The sequence below is a fragment of the Thermobia domestica genome, chromosome 18 (assembly GCF_964235325.1).
Source record: "Thermobia domestica chromosome 18, izTheDome1.hap1.1, whole genome shotgun sequence".
In the NCBI taxonomy this organism is placed as follows: Eukaryota; Metazoa; Arthropoda; class Insecta; order Zygentoma; family Lepismatidae; genus Thermobia; species Thermobia domestica.
The window spans coordinates 104084329-104103643 of NC_137471.1; the positions used below are offsets into that span (position 1 = coordinate 104084329).

Genomic DNA, 19315 nt, shown 5'->3' on the forward strand with positions numbered 1-19315 from the left:
CAGCATTATAATTTAGTAGTTTTTCAATATACGATCGATATGGATATGTATGTGAAGAGTAGGAAATAAGTTGATTATTTAAATATACTTGCAATTCACTGAACATTGCATTGAGAAAATCATTTACAGGGCCGATTTTCTTATCGGCAGAAGTTAAATTAGAACCATCTGATTTAGTAATTTTACCTTTAACATATAACATTGTGTGCGGTAAGTCAATATAGTCATCCCCATGACCGGGGACAACAAATTCTATTGGTGCATTATCAGCTATTGAAGCCACAGGTTTATATGGAACTATTTTATTACCTATAATACTGGTTTGAGTGGGTAAACCAGCAAATAAATCTAATTCTGATTTCATACACTCACACTGCATTTTTTTCTCTCTTTTCTTACTATTATATTCACACATGGTAAAATTTACAATACCGTATTACGTCTACGAAAATGTAATTTTACACATACACTGCCATATTGGAAAGGAAGTGGATTACCTGTACTATCTCTTAAATCAATAATAATTTGATCAAATTGTTTACGTTGCAGTGACATAATGAGGATTATCAAAAATATGTACATTATTAATACCATGCTCTGTAATATTTGTATTTATAATACGTAACAATGGAGCTACGGTGTCACCCACCATTTGTGGTTCTACAATATCACTGTAAATATACATAAGTGTAGGTAGCGCTTTTTGTAAATCAGGTGGATAACGAGCATGATGAACAACTGCAATATCTTCTTGTTGAATATGATCAAAACCTAGTATTCGGGCTAGTTCAGGAGATAGGCGTACTTCTATATGCTTCTCTTGATCTTTTATTACTTTATTAACCTCAATTCGTTTCACTGATGCTTTGACTTTTAATTGTAAATTTAATATATCACTTTTATGATTAATTTGAGATAGAATATCATCAACATGATAATAGTGGCCTGGTAAGATTTGAGTTATGTTCCAGTTTTTTGTATTCATGAGACGGTAATAAATATTATTTGTATATTTGGACCAAAAACACAAAAAGCTATAACATGCTGAGCTATTTAAAATGATATTTCCTTGCTTTTTTCGATTTGATACAAATTTTTCAAAAAGGTATAAAATTCTAAGTCAATTAAAAATGGTTCTCGTTGGTAAAAAACGATATAGGACACCCGAATAAATGGCATAAAAAGTATAGAATGCTGATCCTTCTTCTCCTTTTCTGGTTAGTACAAAGTGTTAATTCTTTCCTTTTTTCTGCTTGGCTAGTTAAAATAACCCTTCTTTGATTTTCTTCTGATTGGTACAAAAAATAGTACAGAATGGTATAAAGATCTGAGTTAGTTAAAATGGTTCTTCTTTACATTTTTTTTTTCTGGTTCATACAAAGCTAAATACTCCATCCAAATTTTGAGTAAAATGGTTCATGTTCGCTTTCTCAAATTTAGCCCTTCGTTTTGTTTAAATAATATAACATGCACTAGAAATTCTAGTTAGATAAAAATGACATTTCTCCTTGGTACAAAATGGAATAGATCACTTATATTTATCCCTTCGTTTATTTAAATAGTTAATATGGCATATATTTGCTTTCTTTCTTGTTACTCCATCCAAATTATTTTTTGCGTTACAGAAATTCTGCGCTAGTTAAAAAGGTCTTTTTTCGCTTTTTCTTTCGTTTATTTAAGTAGTACAAAATGGTTCTTCCTTGTTTGGTATAAAAAAGTAGAACACCCAAATTTGTTCTTTCGTTCATTGAGCTAGTATAAAGGTACCTTCTTCGATTTTTCTGGTTAGTACAAAAAACAGGTCACTCAAATTTATCCCTTCGTTTGTTTAAATAGTACAAAAAGGTACAGAAATTCTCAGTTAGTTAAAATGGACCTTCTTCGGTTTTTCTCTGGTCTCACTCATGTTTATGCCTTCGTTTATTTAAATAGTTTAAAATGGTCCTTTTTGCTTTTTCTTTTGTTTGTTGAAATAATACAAAATGGCCGTTTTTAGAGTTGACACAAATTATAATTCCTTTGTTTATTTGAATACTCCAAAATGATGCAAAACTAAATACTCCATTGCTTATTTGAGTAGTAAAATTATAAAATAGTCCTTCTTCACCCTTCTTCTTAGGTTGGTACAAAACTAAATAGACAACTCAAATTCTGAGCCAGTTAAATGCCTTTTCTCATTGGTACAAAATTGAATAGGTCACTTAAATTTATTCCATCGTTTGTTTAAATAGTACAAAAAGGTACAGAAATTCTCAGTTAGTTAAAATGGGTCCTCTTCGCTTTTTCTGATTAGTACAATTTTGTTCTTTCGTTAAATTAAATAGCTCACTCATATGTATGCCTTCGTTTATTAGACTAGTTTAAAATGATATAAAATAATCTTTTTTTTTTTTTTTTTTGCTTATTCCTTTGGTTGTTGAAATAATACAAAATGGTATAAAATACTCAACTTCAGTTTTTCAAATGCATTACTTCGTTTAATTGATTTTAGAGTTGACACAAATTATAAGTCCTTTGTTTATTTGAATACTCCAAAATGGTGCAAAACTAAATACTCCATTGTTTATTTGAGTAGTAAAATTCTGATCCAGTTAAAATGCCATTTCTCATGGGTACAAAATTGAATAGGTCACTTAAATTTATTATTTCTTATATTCAGCTAGTTAATTTTTTTCTCGTTGGTATAAAAAGTAGAACATCAAAATTATGAACTTGTTAAAATGATCCTTCTTCGGGTTTTCCTGATTGATACAAAAATAGAACATTTCAGTATTTCAAAAGTTACATAATGGTCAATTTTCGTTTGTTTAAACAGTACATAATGGGCTAGTTAAAGTAGCTCTTCTTCTCTTTTCCAGTTGGTACAAAAGGAAATAATCCACCTAAATTTTATTCGTTCTTTACTTCTTTTTTTCTGGTATTCCTTCGTTTATTGGAGTAATACAAAATGGTATAAAATGGCATTTCTCGTTGGTATAAAATTTATCCTTTCGTTTGTTTAAATAATACAAGATGATTTAAAATTCTCAGCTAGTTAAAATGTATATCGTTGCTTTCTTTCTCGAAGTAAGCCAGTCATATTTATTCATTCTTCACTTTTCTCTGCTTGGTACAAAATTGAATAGGTCACACAGGTTTTGTTTAAAGTTATTAAGGCTTAAATATTTAACCATTGACCTCGATAGTCAGTACTTTTGGAACAAGTAATAGTTGATGACGTATTACTAAATGTGGAAACAGCACCTCAATATGTGGATCCATTTTCGAGTTATTAGGTTTTAAGTATGTTGACCTTTGACCTCGATGATCATTATTTTGGAACTTGCAGTGATTGATGAACTATTACTAAATGTGGAAACACCACTTCGATATTTGGCTCAGTTTTCGTGTTATTAGGTTTTAAGTAGTTTGACCTTTGACCTCGATGGTCATGATTTTTTTAACATGTACTAGTTGATGACCAATTACTAAATGTGGAAACAGCACCTCTATATGTGGCTCAGTTTTCGAGTTATTGGGTTTTAAGTATTTTGACCTTTGACCTCGATGGTCATTATTTTGGAACTTGTAGTATCTGATGACCAGTTACTAGATTTGGAAACAGCACCTCAATATTTTGCTCAGTTTTCGAGTTATTAGGTTTTAAGTATGTTGACCTTTGACCTCGATGACCACTAATTTTGGAACTTGTACTAGTTGGTGACCGATTACTAAATGAGGAAACAGCACCTGAGTATGTGGCTCAGTTTTCGAGTAATTAGGTTTTAAGTACTGTGACCTTTGACCTCGATGACCACTATTTTGGAACTTGTAGTACCTGATGACCAGTTACTAGATTTGGAAACACCATCTCAATATGTGGCTCCGTTTTCGAGTAATTAGGTTTTAAGTACTGTGACCTTTGACCTCGATGACCACTATTTTTGGAACTTGTAGTAGTTGATGGCGTATTACTAGATTTGGAAGCAGCACTTCAATATGTGTCTCAGTTGTCGAGATATTAGGTTTTAAGTATGTTGACCTTTGACCTCGATGGTACCAAATTTTATTTAATTTTGTAGTACTCAAATATACAAAGGTATAAATTTGTGTACTACAAAATTAAATAAAATGGCCCTTCTCCGTTTTCTTCTGTAGAACATTCAATTTTATTCCTTCGTTTATTTTAGTAGTACAAAACTGAATAGGTCACCCAAATTTATTCCTCCTTCGGTTTCTCTTTTTTGTTGGTACATAAGAAAATAGTCCATCCAAATTTTATTCGTCCTTCACTGCTTTTTCTTATTTTGCTTGGTACAAAACTAAATATTCCTTCATTTATTTGATTAGTACAAAATGTTAGTTCTTTCATTTTTCTTCTTGCTACAAAATTGAATAACCACTCAAATTTAGCCCTTCGTTTTGTTTAAATAATACAACATGCACTAGAAATTCTAAGCTAGATAAAAATGGCATTTCTCCTTGGTACAAAATGGAATAGATCACTTAAATTTATCCCTTTGTTTATTTAAATAGTTAATATGGCATATCTTTGCTTTCTTTCTTGTTACTTCATCCAAATTAATTTTTGCGTTACAGAAATTCTGCGCTAGTTAAAATTGTGTTTGAGCTAGTTAAAATGGTTCTTCCTTGTTTGGTATAAAAAAGTAGAACACCCAAAATTGTTCTTTCGTTCATTGGGCTAGTACAAAAGGGTACATAAATTCTGAGTTAGCTAAATTGGACCTTCTTCGATTTTTCTGGTTAGTACAAAAAGCAGGTCACTCAAATTTACAAAAAGGTACAGAAATTCTCAGTTAGTTAAAATGGGTCTTCTTCGCTTTTTCTGATTAGTATAATTTTGTTCTTTCGTGAAAATTCTTTGGTTGCTACAAAATTAAATAGCTCACTCATATTTATGCCTTCGTTTATTAGACTAGTTTAAAATGATCCTTTTTTTGCTTATTCCTTTGTTTGTTGAAATAATACAAAATGGTATAAAATACTCAACTTCGGTTTTTCAAATGCATTACTTCGTTTAATTGATTTTAGAGTTGACACAAATTATAATTCCTTTGTTTGTTTGAATACTCCAAAGTGGTGCAATTTCTTTTTTTTTCTTGGTGGTACAAAACCAAATACTCCATAATTATATAAAATAGTCCTTCTTCGCCTTTTGCTGAGCCATTTCTCATTGGTACAAAATTGAATAGGTCACAAACTTATTCTTTCGTATATTTAAATATTCAGCTAGTTCATTTTTTCTCGTTGGTATAAAAAGTAGAACATCGAAATTATGAACTTGTTAAAATGGCTCTTCTTCGTTTTTTTCTGATTGATACAAAAATAGAACATTTCAGTAGTTCAAAAGTTACATAATGGTCAATTTTCGTTTCTTTAAACAGTACATAATGAGCTAGTTAAAGTAGCTCTTCTTCTCTTTTCCAGTTGGTACAAAACGAAATACTCTATTCCTTCGTTTATTTGAATAATGGCCCTTCACTTTTTCCAGTTGGTACCTAAGGAAATAATCCAATCAAATTTTTCTGGTTCGTACAAAACTAAATACTTCATTGTTTGTTTGAGTAGTAAAATGGTATAAAAGTCTGAGAATGGCATATCTTTGCTTTTCTTCTGATTGGTACAAAAAATAAAATAGACCACTGAAATTTGTTCCCTCTATTATTTGAATAGCACAAAAAAGGTATGAAATGACCCTTCTTTAATTTTCTTGTGATTGATACAAAAATAAAATTTCGTTTATTTGAGTAGTACAAAATTGTACAGAAATATTGAACTAGTTAAAACGTACCTTCTTCATTTTTTTTCTGGTTCATACAAAGATGAATACTCCATCCAAATTTGAGTAAAATGGTCCATGTTCGCTTTCTTCGTTTTGCTTAAATAATACAAGATGACATATAATTCTCAGCTAGTTAATATGGCATATCTTTGTTTGCTTTCTTGTTAATCCATTTGAATAGCCTAAAAAGGTAATGAAATTCTGCGCTAGTTAAAATTGTGTTTCTTTGATTTCTTTCTCATTAATACAAAAGTAAATAAGCCACTCAAATTTATTCCTTCTTCACTTTTCTCTGCTTTGTACAAAATTGAATAGATCACACAGGCTTTGTTTGAAGTTATTAAGGCTTAAATATTTGACCATTGACCTCGATAGTCAGTACTTTTGGAACATGTAATAGTTGATGACGTATTACTAGATTTGGAAACAGCACCTCAATACGTTGCTCTGTTTAAGGGTTATTTGCGTTTAAATATTTGACCTTTGACCTAGAGGGTCATTATTTTGGAACTTGTAGTAGTTGGTAACCAATTACTAAATATGGAAACAACATCTCAATATGCGGTTCCGTTTTCGAGTTATTAGGTTTTAAGTATTTTGACCTTTGACCTCGATGACCACTAATTTTGGGACATGTAGTACCTTATGACCAATTACTAAATGTAGAAACACCATCTCAATATGTGGCTCGGTTTTCGAGTAATTAGGTTTTAAGTATTTTGACCTTTGACCTCGATGGTCATTATTTTGGAACTTGTGGTACCTGATGACCAGTTACTAAATGTGGAAACAGCACCTCAATACGTTGCTTCGTTTTCGAGTTATTGGGTTTTAAGTATTTTGACCTTTGACCTCGATGGCCACTATTTTTGATATTTCTAGTAGTTGATGAACTATTACTAAATGTGAAAACAGCATCTCAATATTTGGCTCCGTTTTCGAGTTCTTGCAGTGATTGATGAACTATTACTAAATGTGGAAACACCACCTCAATATTTGGCTCCGTTTTCGAGTTTGACGTTTGACCTCGATGATTAGTATTTTGGAACTTGTAGTAGTTGATGACCAATTACTAAATGTGGAAACACCACTTCGATATTTGGCTCCGTTTTCAAGTTTTTAGGTTTTAAGTATGTTGACCTTTGACCTCGATGGCCACTATTTTTGATATTTCTAGTAGTTGATGAACTATTACTAAATGTGAAAACAGCATCTCAATATTTGGCTCCGTTTTCGAGTTATTGGGTTTTAAGTATGTTGACCTTTGACCCAGACGATCATTATTTTGGAACTTGTAGTAGTTGGTGACCAGTTACTAGATTTGGAAACAGCACCTCAATATTTTGCTCAGTTTTCGAGTTATTAGGTTTTAAGTATGTTGACCTTTGACCTTGGTGGACATTATTTTGGAACTTGTAGTAGTTGGTGACCAATTACTAGATTTGGAAACAGCACTTCAATATATGGCTCAGTTGTCGAGTTATTAGGTTTTAAGTATGTTGACCTTTGACCTCGATGACCATTATTTTTGGAACTTGTAGTAGTTGATGACCAGTTACTAGATTTGGAAACAGCACTTCAATATGTGGCTCAGTTTTCGTGTTATTAGGTTTTAAGTATGTTGACCTTTGACCTCGATGGCCACTATTTTGGAACTTGTAGTAGTTGGTGGTCGATTACTAAATGTGGAAATACCACCTCAATATGTGGCTCAGTTTTCGTGTTATTGGGTTTTAAGTATTTTGACCTTTGACCTCGATGGCCACTATTTTGGAACTTGTAGTAGTTGATGACCAGTTACTAGATTTGGAAACAGCACCTCAATATGTTGTTTCGTTTTCGAGTTTGACCTTTTGTTCACGATGGCCAGTAGTTTGAGGACATGCTTATGTCATTTTTACTATGTTAAAATGTTCAAAATAGGGGTTGAAAAAGTGCTCATAAAAGGGAACGAGTTCACCCTAAAAATGGAGGTCGTAAAAGAGAACGAATCTTATGTATTATCTGCTCTCCTATGTAATTTCATTAGGGGTGGAAAAATGGTCATCAAAGAGAATGAATGAATACACCATCTAAAATGATTATCTGTAGACCGTGGGTGTTCGATTGTAATCTTTGCTCGTTATGTTAAAATAAGTATTCTTATGTTATTTCTGTTATGTTAAAATAGGGGTTGAAAAATATGCTCATAAAAGAGAACGAGTTCACCCCTAAAATGGAGGCCTGTTATGTTATGTAGTCTTCTGCTCTTATATATGTTCGTAATCTTATGTTACCTACTATGTTAACATAGTGCTATGTGTTATCTGCTCTTCTATGTGTTATCTACTATGTTCAGAATAGGGGTTGGAAAATATGCTCATAAAAGGGAACGAGTACACCCTTGCTATGTTTCATATTCTTATGTGTTATCTGCTCTGCTGTGTGTTGCGTAGTTTTATGTGTTATCTTCTCTTCTATGTGTTCGTAATCTTATGTGTTATCTCCTATGTTAAAATAAGGGTTGAAAAAGTGCTCATAAAAGGGAACGAATTCACCCCTTAAAATGGAGGTCGTAAAAGAGAACGAGTCTTATGTGTTATCTGCTCTGCTGTGTGTTACGTAGTCTTATGTGTTATCTGTTCTTCTATGTGTTCGTAATCTTATGTGTTATCTCCTATGTTAAAATAGGGGTTGAAAAATATGTTCATAAAAGAGAATGAATACACCCTTGTTATGTTACGTACTCTTATGTGTTATCTGTTCTGCTGTATGTTACGTAGTGTTATGTGTTATCTTCTCTTCTATGTGTTCGTAATCTTATGTGTTATCTCCTATGTTAAAATAAGGGTTGAAAAAGTGCTCATAAAAGGGAACGAGTACACCCTTGCTATGTTACGTAGTCTTATGTTCTGGTATGTTAAAATAGTGCTATGTGTTATCAGCTCTTCTATGTGTTCGTAATCGTATGTGTTATCTCCTATGTTAAAATAAGGGTTGAAAAAGTGCTCATAAAAGGGAACGAGTACACCCTCTAAAATGGAGGTCGTAAAAGAGAACGAATACACCCCCTTAAAAGTGCTCGTAAAAGGGAACAAATTCACCCCTAAAATGGAGGTCGTAAAAGGCCATGGGCTCACGGTAAAATAAGCCATGCTCTTTTATTAGCTGTGCTATCTGCTATGTTAAAATAGGGGTTGGAAAAGAGAACGAATACACCCCTTCTATGTTTCATATTCTTATCTGTTATCTGTTCTGCTGTGTGTTACGTAGTGTTATCTTCTCTTCTATGTGTTCGTAATTTCTGCTATATTAAAATAAGGGCTCATAAAAGGGAATGAGTTCACCCCCTAAAATGGGCTCGTAAAAGAGAACGAATACACCCCCTAAAAAGTGCTCGTAAAAGGGAACAAATTCACCCCTAAAATGGAGGTCGTAAAAGGCCATGGGCTCACGGTGCAAGGTGGTCATTTTCCCAGGGGCTTGTGAGTTGTCCTAGTATGAGCCAGGTCTGAGCCAGATCGATCCATTTTCTACTACTTACTATGATAGCGAATGCTTAAATTGGAAAATTTCCAAAATTTAAGGGGTGGGCCAAGGTACCCCTTCCAAAAAAATTAAAAGGGTGCATCAATGTACCTATGTTTTATGATAGGGAATGCACCCCTATACATGATCATATAACCATATAAGGTAATAACCTCATCAAAGGGGATAAATTGGGCCAAAACAAAAAACATGGTACAACGTATTGTTTAGTTTATATTTTGGTAATTTTGTACCCCTAAAGGGAATTAGGTGGACCACCCAAATTTATAGTGATCTATATTAGGGTCCTATACTACACGGTGTATAATACCAAATGTTTAAATTGGGCAATTTCCAAAATTAAAGGGGTGGGCCAAGGTACCTCTCCCAAAAATTTAAAGGAGTGCATCAATGTACCTATGTCTTACGATAGGGAATGGACACCTGTATACGCCCATATAACTATATAAGGTAATAGGACCTCATCCAATGGATAAAATGGGCCAAAAACCAAACACGTGGTTGTACTAAAATTTGGCAATTTTGTACCTCTAAAAGGGAACGAAATGGACCACCCAAATTTATAGTGATCTATATTAGGGTCCTGTACTATTATACCAAATGTTTAAATTTGGCAATTTCCAATAATGAAGGGGTGGGCCAAGGTACCCCTCCTAAAAATTTCAAGGGGTTCACAAATGTACCTATTTTTTATGAAAGGGAATGGATTCCTGTATACGCCCATATAAGCATATAAGGTAATAGGACCTCATCAAAGGGGATAACTTAGGTCAAAACCAAACACGTGGTTGTACTAAAATTTGGCAATTCTTTATCCATGAAAGGGAACGGGGTGGACCCCCAATACTAATAGAAGTACATACTACGGTCCTAAGCTACCACACCCAATTTTTAGATTTGGCAATTTCCAAAATTTAATGGGTGGGCCAAGGTACCCGTCCCAAAAATTTAAAGGAGTGCATCAATACATCCATGTCTTATGAAAGGCAATGGACCCTTGTATATGCCCATATAACTATATAGGGTAATAAGACCTCATGAAAGGGGATAAATTAGGTCAAAGAACCCCGAAATTGGACTTTTTGGCAATTTTTTACCCATAAAAGGGAACGACATAGATCCCCAATACTACTAGCGGTACATACCATGGTCCTAGGCTACCATACCAAATTTTTAGATTTGGCAATTTCCAAAATTTAAGCGGGTGGTCCTATGTACCCCTGCCAAAATCTAGAGAGGGTGTTCCTAAGTACCCTTAGGTCATTGACCCGGGCCAAGGGGATTGACCTTTGACCTATGAGGTCACAAAGGTCAGGGTCAAAGTCCAAAGTTAGATCAAGTGCGGCCCGTACTACTTAGTTTCAGTGTTGTTAATTAAAGTAAAAAAGTGAAATTTCGCATATCCTTTATCAAAATACTTGTTATGATATAAATTTGTTTTATAGTTTAAGAGAATTTAATCTACTTTTTCTTTCCAGCATAAATAATTAATGCCTATACAACATACGGTAATAATTTTTGCATTATTAAATTGTATCGTCATTGAGAATACGATTAGATTCAGTCTTTATGTCAATTTCCCAGAATGTTCTGACCCGAACTCTGTACCGTACTGTCCAGTGGTTATATGATGGGCTTTGGTAAAATCTACGAACCGCTATTAAAGCCTAAAGGAGACGTTTAGAATATAGAAGATCGAATCCCGGACTATCATAAAGGCCTAAGCCCTCATAGGGAACTACAGGACACGAACCAAATAGTTATATATATATATATATATATATATATATACAAGGTGTGGCTATTAATATGCAGGACTGACGGCACGGCACGAAACCGATAACTCGCCCGAGAAAGGCGCTGCTGGTATCAGGAAGGTAGTACATCTGCACATTCTTCCTGTAGCGCGCGCCAGTTGGAAACAAGAGCTTGGCTGGGAAAGACACATGGAAACGTATCTGGTGCTGTGTTGTTGTCGAAATGGTAAAGTGATGTTGTGAAAGTGCAGAAATGGAGCAAAAGGTGAACATCAAATTCTGCTTTAAACTGGGCAAAAGTGCGACAGAAACACATGCAATGTTGAAGCAAGTGGATGGTGAGCAAGCATTATCCCGTTCCCGCACGTTTAAATGCTATGGACGTTTTCGGGACGGGCGCAAAAGTGTTGAAGATGACGCTCACAACGGAAGGCCGATTTACGTGCGTACGCCTGAAACAATTGAGAAAGTTAGCGAGCTTGTAACATCGGGTCGGCGACTGACTATTCGAATACTGGCCAGTGAACTCAACATCGACAAAGAAATGGTTCACCAAATTCTAACGCAAGACCTAGGGAAACGCAAGGTGTGTTCCAGATTTTTCCGCACTATTTATTGGACGAAAAAAAGCAACTCAGAATGGACGTATGTGATGAACTCATTGATAACGCTGACGCTGACCGTGCTTTCCTAGATTCGATAGTAACGGGTGACGAACCTTGTTGCTACCAAGAGACAGAGTGCAGAATGGCGGTCTCTCAGCTCCCCTAAACAGAAAGATTCGATTTCAAAAATCAAAGGACAAAATCATGTTAATCGCTTTCTTCGACAGTGAAGGGCTTACTCGTCATCAATTTGTTCCACCTGGCACGGCTGTTACAGGACAGTACTACGCAGAAGTCCTTGCCCGACAGCGACAAAGAATTCGTAGAGTACGTGTCCGTTTTCTTCAGAATGAGAGTTGGTTTCTGTTGCATGAAAACGCCCGCCCCCACATTGCGTTGCCAGTGAAGCGGTTTTTGGCCAAGTATGAGGTCGTGGAGCTGCATCATCCGCCATACTCTCCTGACTTGAACCCCGCACTTTTTTGTTCCTAGAACTCAAAACTGTGATGAAAGGAACACGGTTTGTGGAAGACCTTAAGAAGTATGTGACGTCGACATTGAAGAGCCTTGCGAAAGAGGACTTTAAAAGTTGTTTCCATAATTTATACAGCCGAGCACAGAAGTGTATTACACGGCAGGTGGGGATTACTTCGAAACATATTAAAAGGGTACATTTTTCATATCATCTGTTCTGGTGTTATTAGAGCAGTCCTGAAAGTTAATAGCCACACCTTATATATATATATATATATATATATATATATATATATATATATATATAATATGTGTGTGTATGTGTTTAAAATTATTTTCGTGACTATAATGCTTTTTTCGCATTTCCTATATTTCTTTTAATACATGACATTTTAATTAATAAAAATACTCTAAAATTTTCGTATGTTTTACACATTTACTAATGGATTTACAAGATTTGAAAAGAATATGGATAGCAAATTTAAATACAATTTCTCAATAATTTTTTGTTCGCAAGATAGTGTAGAAATAAGCTCAAGGCTGAGCAAAGATGTTAAACGTCTTATTAGAACTCTGTTAGTATATTTAAGATTCAATTAACTAAACAAAGCATCAACTTCGTTTTGAACTACATTTCAGCAACTTCAAGACCTAGATGAAGAATTTCGAGAGAACTACATTGAGATATTAACTCGATTCTACTTAGCCTTTGAAAGCGTTCATAAGTATGTCTGCGATCTAAACAGAGTTTTAGAGGATCTGGAGGAAGGTATTTATATTCAACAGACACTGGAAAGTGTTTTGCTGAATGAAGATGGGAAACAGCTTATGGTAAATATGTAATTATATTGTTTACTACCTTAGCTAAATACGATCTACTTGAAAAGCATAAACGGTTTTGTTTTTTATTATTTATAAACTGAATATATTTAGCAATGGTATTCTTAAAGGGATCTTATACCTTTTACCACTGATTTCTCATTCCCCATACGATAACATGTAAATTTAATTCATGAGTAACTAACGAAGTGTGGTACTCAACAACTTAAAATTGTTGATACGAATACAAAAAAGTAATAGAAATTGGATGACTATCTCAATTCCACGCTTAATGGCCTACATCAAGATTAATGAACTTTTTTGGTAACATTGTGATGGACTATATATGTATATATTGAAGGTTATCTGCTTCAATTTGATCTTCGCAAATAGGTCTGCTGCTTACAGGCAAGAATTTCCTTCGCCCCCTGTCAAATCCTTTTCCAATGTGTGTGGCAGAACACCGCAGAGTGCCACCCTCATCCCATTTGTTTCCTTCGTTTCTCCAAAGCGGATAGAACACAGAAGATATTCTGTAAACACTACAGAAGAAGAACACGACAATTTGAACTGTTTGTGAATTGCGATGTTGTGCTGTATGATGTGTACTGCAAAAGCAAAGATCAGGTAGCGAACGTCAATTTTTTCATTACTGATAACTCTTATTAAATAATTATTACTAGCCATTAATTTCATATTAAGAAGTTCCAACTCCTTGTAATAACACTGCCACAACGGTAGAAAATATACTTTGGAAAGCGGCATGAACAATTCGATACAGATCATGGTTGAAATTTAGCGTTCCATTCATTCATTTATTTGCCTGTTTCATTAGCTTACAAAGCATGAGAAATTCTCATGTAAGCATTACAGTTGTCAGAAAGAAAGAAAAATAAACATAGAATATTGTCAAGTACCAGTGGTATACATCATGCATCTTTCTAAAACACAAAACCACATAAATCAGGATATATTAAGTATAAAAACATGACAATTTACATCTAATTAGGTAACTGTTTGTACCACACCAGGCATGTACTCACGGGTAAGTATCTGTTACCAACTTTTCAGTTAATGAATCATTTAAATATTCTTTAATTGTATAATAGCACTTTTCAGTGAGTAGATTATATAAAGTCTTACCAAGAATGGAAACATTGGTCATATTTTTCAAGTACAGAGGAAGTTTATTATACAATCTGACACAATTCATGTACACGGTTTTGCTTATATTAGCATATTTTTGATGCATCACAAATATGTCACTACCTTGTCTTGTATTATGGCTATGAACATTTTTGTTAAAGATAAAAAGATGCTTGTTTTTCACAGTAAAAAGAATAGATTTATAGATGTATAAGCTGGGGAGTGTTAAAATTTTTGCTTCTCTGAAAACCTTTTTACATGTCGATTTTGTGGGTAACCCAAAAATTATTCTAATCGCTTTCTTTTGCATTCGGAAAGTGCTTAAACTACTTTCAGCAGATCCCCAGTGTATTATGCCGAAGTTAATGAATGAATTAAACTTGGCGTAGTAAAAGCTAAGAAGTGCTTCTCTCGATACAGTACCTTGAAGTTTGTATAAGGCAAAACACACGCTACTTAGTTTCTTGTTTAAAGTGGAGATATGAACAGACCATGAAAGATCATCACTTATGATTACACCTAAAAGCTTTGTTATGCAAGAATATTGGAGTAAGAAGATATTTTTATTCTAGGTGATATACGCGGTTTTCCTGGAAAATGAAAATGTAAGAGAATCGATTTATCATGATTTATAATTAACCTATTCGCTGTTAACCATTTTACTAATTTGTCCGTAAAAATGTCAGATTTCCTCTCAACTTCTTCTATTGATTTTCCTGATATTATCATACTGATGTCATCAGCATATAGAATACATTTCGCTGGATGCATAAATTCTAACAAGTCATTTATATATATCAGGAAGAGAATAGGACCCAAAATGGAACCTTGAGGAACACCTCTGATTACAGTTGATAAAGACGAACAAGTTGTTTGAAACCCATCTGCAGATAATTTGGATATTTGTACCGCTTGTTGCCTATTAGATAAAAAGAGAGAAACCAGTTGTGAGCTACTCCTCTAATACCATAAGCATACAACTTGCTTAAAAGAATAGCATGATCAATTGTATCAAAAGCTTTGGATAAGTCGATGAATAGGCCAACAACATATTTACTGTTTTTTAATTCAAGAGCTATATTGGACATGTAATCAAACAAGGCTGTTTCAATACTTTTCTTATTTTGGAAGCCATGTTGTGATGGTGATAGTAAGTTACATGACTTCAAAAACTTACAGAGTCGTGACTTCATCACATATTCAAAAATTTTTGAAAACGTGGAAAGAATGGAGACTGGGCGATAATTTCTTACATCATGCATACTCCCCTTTTTATGGAGAGGATTACTTTTGCCACCTTTAACACTGATGGAAAATATCCTTTCTCAAGAGATAGGTTTACTAAATAACAGAGATGATTTACAATGAAAGGAAAACAAAATTTAATAACAGTCACTGGAACTTCATCAAAACCTGAAGATCCCGAATTAGGCATCTTACTCAATATTTTCCATAACTCCTCTACTGTTGCTGGAATTAAAAAAATCGTATGTGAATGCATTGGAAATTTCATCGAGTCGTCATAACTCGTTTTATGGGGTCAGGTAATGGTACACTATCTAGAAAATAATCATTGAAGACATCTGCAATCCGCTTAGGTTCTTTAATAATTTCGTCCCCAACTTTAATATACTCAAAGTCGCTCTTTTTGTTTGTTCCACCATTTAAGATTTTCCACATAGTTTTAGCTTTATTAGTAGAATTAAGTATTGTTGAGCTATTTGATAGTAATTTAGCTGTTTTAATTACTCTTCTGTATATTTTCCTGTACTTAAAAATATAATTTCGAAACCTGTGAGGAAGTGATGTATTTGTTTTGAGTAATCTATTATATCTAAATAGGTTACTTTTAGAAATTTTAATGCCTTTAGTTAACCACGACTTAGTGGACGACGTCCGGATTTTACGAGTAACTTTTGGAAACGCCATATTGAAGTAATGTAAGAAAGTTTCAAAGAAGTATTTAAACTTATATTCAGTGTTAGAAGTATTATATATGCCATTCCAAGACTCATGAGAAAGCAAGAAATTTAGATATTCCGTATTATGACTGGAGAAAATTCTCTTTGTAACTGTGTATACTTTAGACTTAAGAACAGTGGTATTGTTTAAAGTGATTTTTAAAATAATCGCATCATGATCAGAGAAACCGGGATCAAATACTTCAAGGTTATAGGCAAATTGGTTTTTACTAATGATAAACTGATCTAGCGCACTTTTATTATGACGTGTCGGTACATCCACTAGCGCTTGGAGATTGTACACATTCAGCAGATCTCGTAGATCGGATTTCTTTTTTTGCTTCCACTATCCAATTTACATTAATATCACCACAGATGATCATTTTTTCAAAGTCTTTTCGTATGAAGTCCAAAAGACTTTCGAGTTTCTTTAAGAAAACAGTAAATATGCCGGATGGCAACCTATAAATGCATATAATACAAATGTTAACACTTGGTAATTTAATGGCTACAGCTTCAAAGTCAAATTCACAGGTGAATTTTGTAATATCTATTTCAAAAGCTTTTAGACTGTTGTGAACAAAAATGCATACACCTTCACGTTCGTGTGAAACACGAGAGAATTTAGTGATAAGATTAAAATTTTCAAAATTGACCTCTTTAATAAGTGTATCATTTAGCCAATGTTCAAGACAAATAACCTTACATTCTTTCAAATCATCAGCTAAAAGTACATCAAAGTATTCGAGTTTATTCTGGATCCCTTGTACATTCTGATGAAAAATACTTATTGTATTAGCTATCTTGGGTTCGGATTTTCCATCTGGTGTGCTAAAAAAGTTACATTTTTTACGTTATTTTGTCCGGCTGCAAACGATACTGTATTATCATTGCTAAGACCTGTACGGGGGAAAGTAAGAGGAATGGGATCCCTGTCCCTGTTCTGAGCCTTAATCATATTACTTAAATTTTTACATACATGACGTTTTCCTAGATTATTCAAATGTAAATCATGATGGGTGTGAAATTCTCGTGGAAGACTACTTACATCTAATAACTGTACATTTTTAAATCGACTACAAACTTTACTAATGATGCTATTTGTTTTATGTACTCCTGAGTTAACACAAGAACTCTTCGATAGATCATGCCGGTGTGGCAGATTAACTACTATTACATTTGTATGAGTAAGAGTGCCGAGTGTAGTCTTCAAAACACGGACAGCATCTTCAGACTCATTTTTTGACACATCATTAGTGCCTCCTATAAATACAACAGTATCAGTATCTGAGAATGATTTCTGGTCCACACATGAATTTAAAACGTTATTTAGTTTTGCACCAGGCTTAACAATACCTACTACGTTCATATCATCACACTCCTGCATTAATCTGGAAGCAAGACCACGACCGTGACTATCTCCTACAATGAACACCTTCCCTTGCACTTTTTTTTTACCCGATTTACTGAAATTGAGTTTCCATTTTCAACACCAAAACATGACTTACTGCTTGAATCCTGTGGCGGAAATCTTGGGCGATCCTGCTGGTTTAAACGATCTACACGTCGCACTTGAATAGGCCTATTTCCTAGGCTAACTTAGGCTAACCTAGGCCATTGCGGCACAAAGTACATATGAGATGTCCTAAGTTTGTATGAGACGTTTATATGGATACAAACTACATATCTTCCTCTAGTAACTGGAATTTGAAATTCGTGGTGGGAAGTTATTTCTACTTTCTGGTAATATTATTTAAATAATTTTCTGAAAGTAATGAAAAAAAAAACGACTTCAAGATCCATTCAACAGAAACGATGGACTGAACACCATGAACCAACTTTCCCGTGAATAAACATACATAAGTAACAGTAGTAATGGCAGCACCCTGTCTAACTTTGCACTTTGACCCCGACCTTTATGACGTCATAGGTCAAAGGTCAATGACCTTGGCCCGGGTCAATGACCGAGGGGTACCTAGGACCAGCCCCTCTAAATTTTGGCAGGGGTACCTTGGCCCATCCCCTAAATTTTGGCGGGGTACATAGGACCACCCCCCTTAAATTTTGGAAATTGCCAAATCTAAAAATTTGGTATGGTAGCCTAGGACCATAGTATGTACCTCTATCAGTATTGGGGGTCTATGTCGTTCCCTTTCATGGGTAAAAAATTGCCAAAAATTCAAATTTCGGGGTTTTTTGACCTAATTTATCCCCTTTGATGAGGTATTATTACCCTATATGGTTATATGGACGTATACAGGGGCCCATTACCTTTCATAAGACATGGGTATATTAATGCACCCCTTGAAAAATTTGGGAGGGGTACCTTGGCCCACCACTTAAATTTTGGAAATTGACCAATTTAAACATTGGGTATTATAGTACAGGACCCTAATATGTATTATGATAAATTTGGGTGGTCCACCTCATTTCCTTCTAGGGGTACAAAATTGCCAAAAATATAAACGTAAGCAATACGTTGTACCACGTGTTTGGTTTTTGGTCGATTTTATTCCCTTGGATGAGGTTCTATTACCTTATATGGTTATATGGTCATGTATAGGGGTCCATTACCTATCATAAGACATGGGTATATTTGTGCACCCCTTTAAAAATTTGGAAGGGGTACCTTGGCCCACCCCTTAAATTTTGGAAAATGCCCAATTTAAACATTTGGTATTATAGTACTGGACCCTAATATAGATCACTATAAATTTGGGTGGTTCAACTTGTTCCCTTTTAGGGGTACAAAATTGCCAAATTTTAGTACAACCACGTGTTTGGTTTTTTGGCCCAATTTATCCCCCTTTGATGAGGTTCTATTACCTTATATGGTTATATGGTCATGTATAGGTGTCCATTCCCTTTCGTAAGACATGGGTATATTGATGCACCCCCGGGAAGGGCACCTTGGCCCACCCCTTAAATTGTAGAAATTGCCAAATTTAAACATTTGGTATCATAGTATTGGACCCTAATATATATTACTATAAATTTGGGTGGACCATCTCGTTCCCTTTTAGGGGTGCAAAAAATTGCCAAAATATAAACGTAAGCAATACGTTGTACCACGTGTTTGGTTTTTGGTCCATTTTATCCCCTTTGATGAGATCCTATGATTACAGGGGTCCATTTCCTATCATAAGACATGGGTATATTGTTGCAACCTTCTTAAATTTTGGCAATGGGGGTCCACTGAAACTGTCCAATTTAAGCATAGTACAGGACCTCAATATGTTTCGG

At 34.4% G+C, this 19315-nt stretch overlaps 1 protein-coding gene across 5 annotated transcripts in view; it reads left to right on the plus strand.

Annotated features, from left to right (window-relative positions):
- The window catches only part of Strump (WASH complex subunit strump), a 579189-nt gene that overhangs the window by 90822 nt on the left and 469052 nt on the right, over positions 1-19315 (plus strand). For all 5 annotated transcript variants that reach the window (XM_081746920.1, XM_081746918.1, XM_081746916.1 and 2 more), the window contains exon 4: positions 12786-12977. In XM_081746920.1, coding sequence (XP_081603046.1) covers positions 12786-12977 — 192 coding nt within the window. The remainder of the gene's footprint in view (positions 1-12785; positions 12978-19315) is intronic.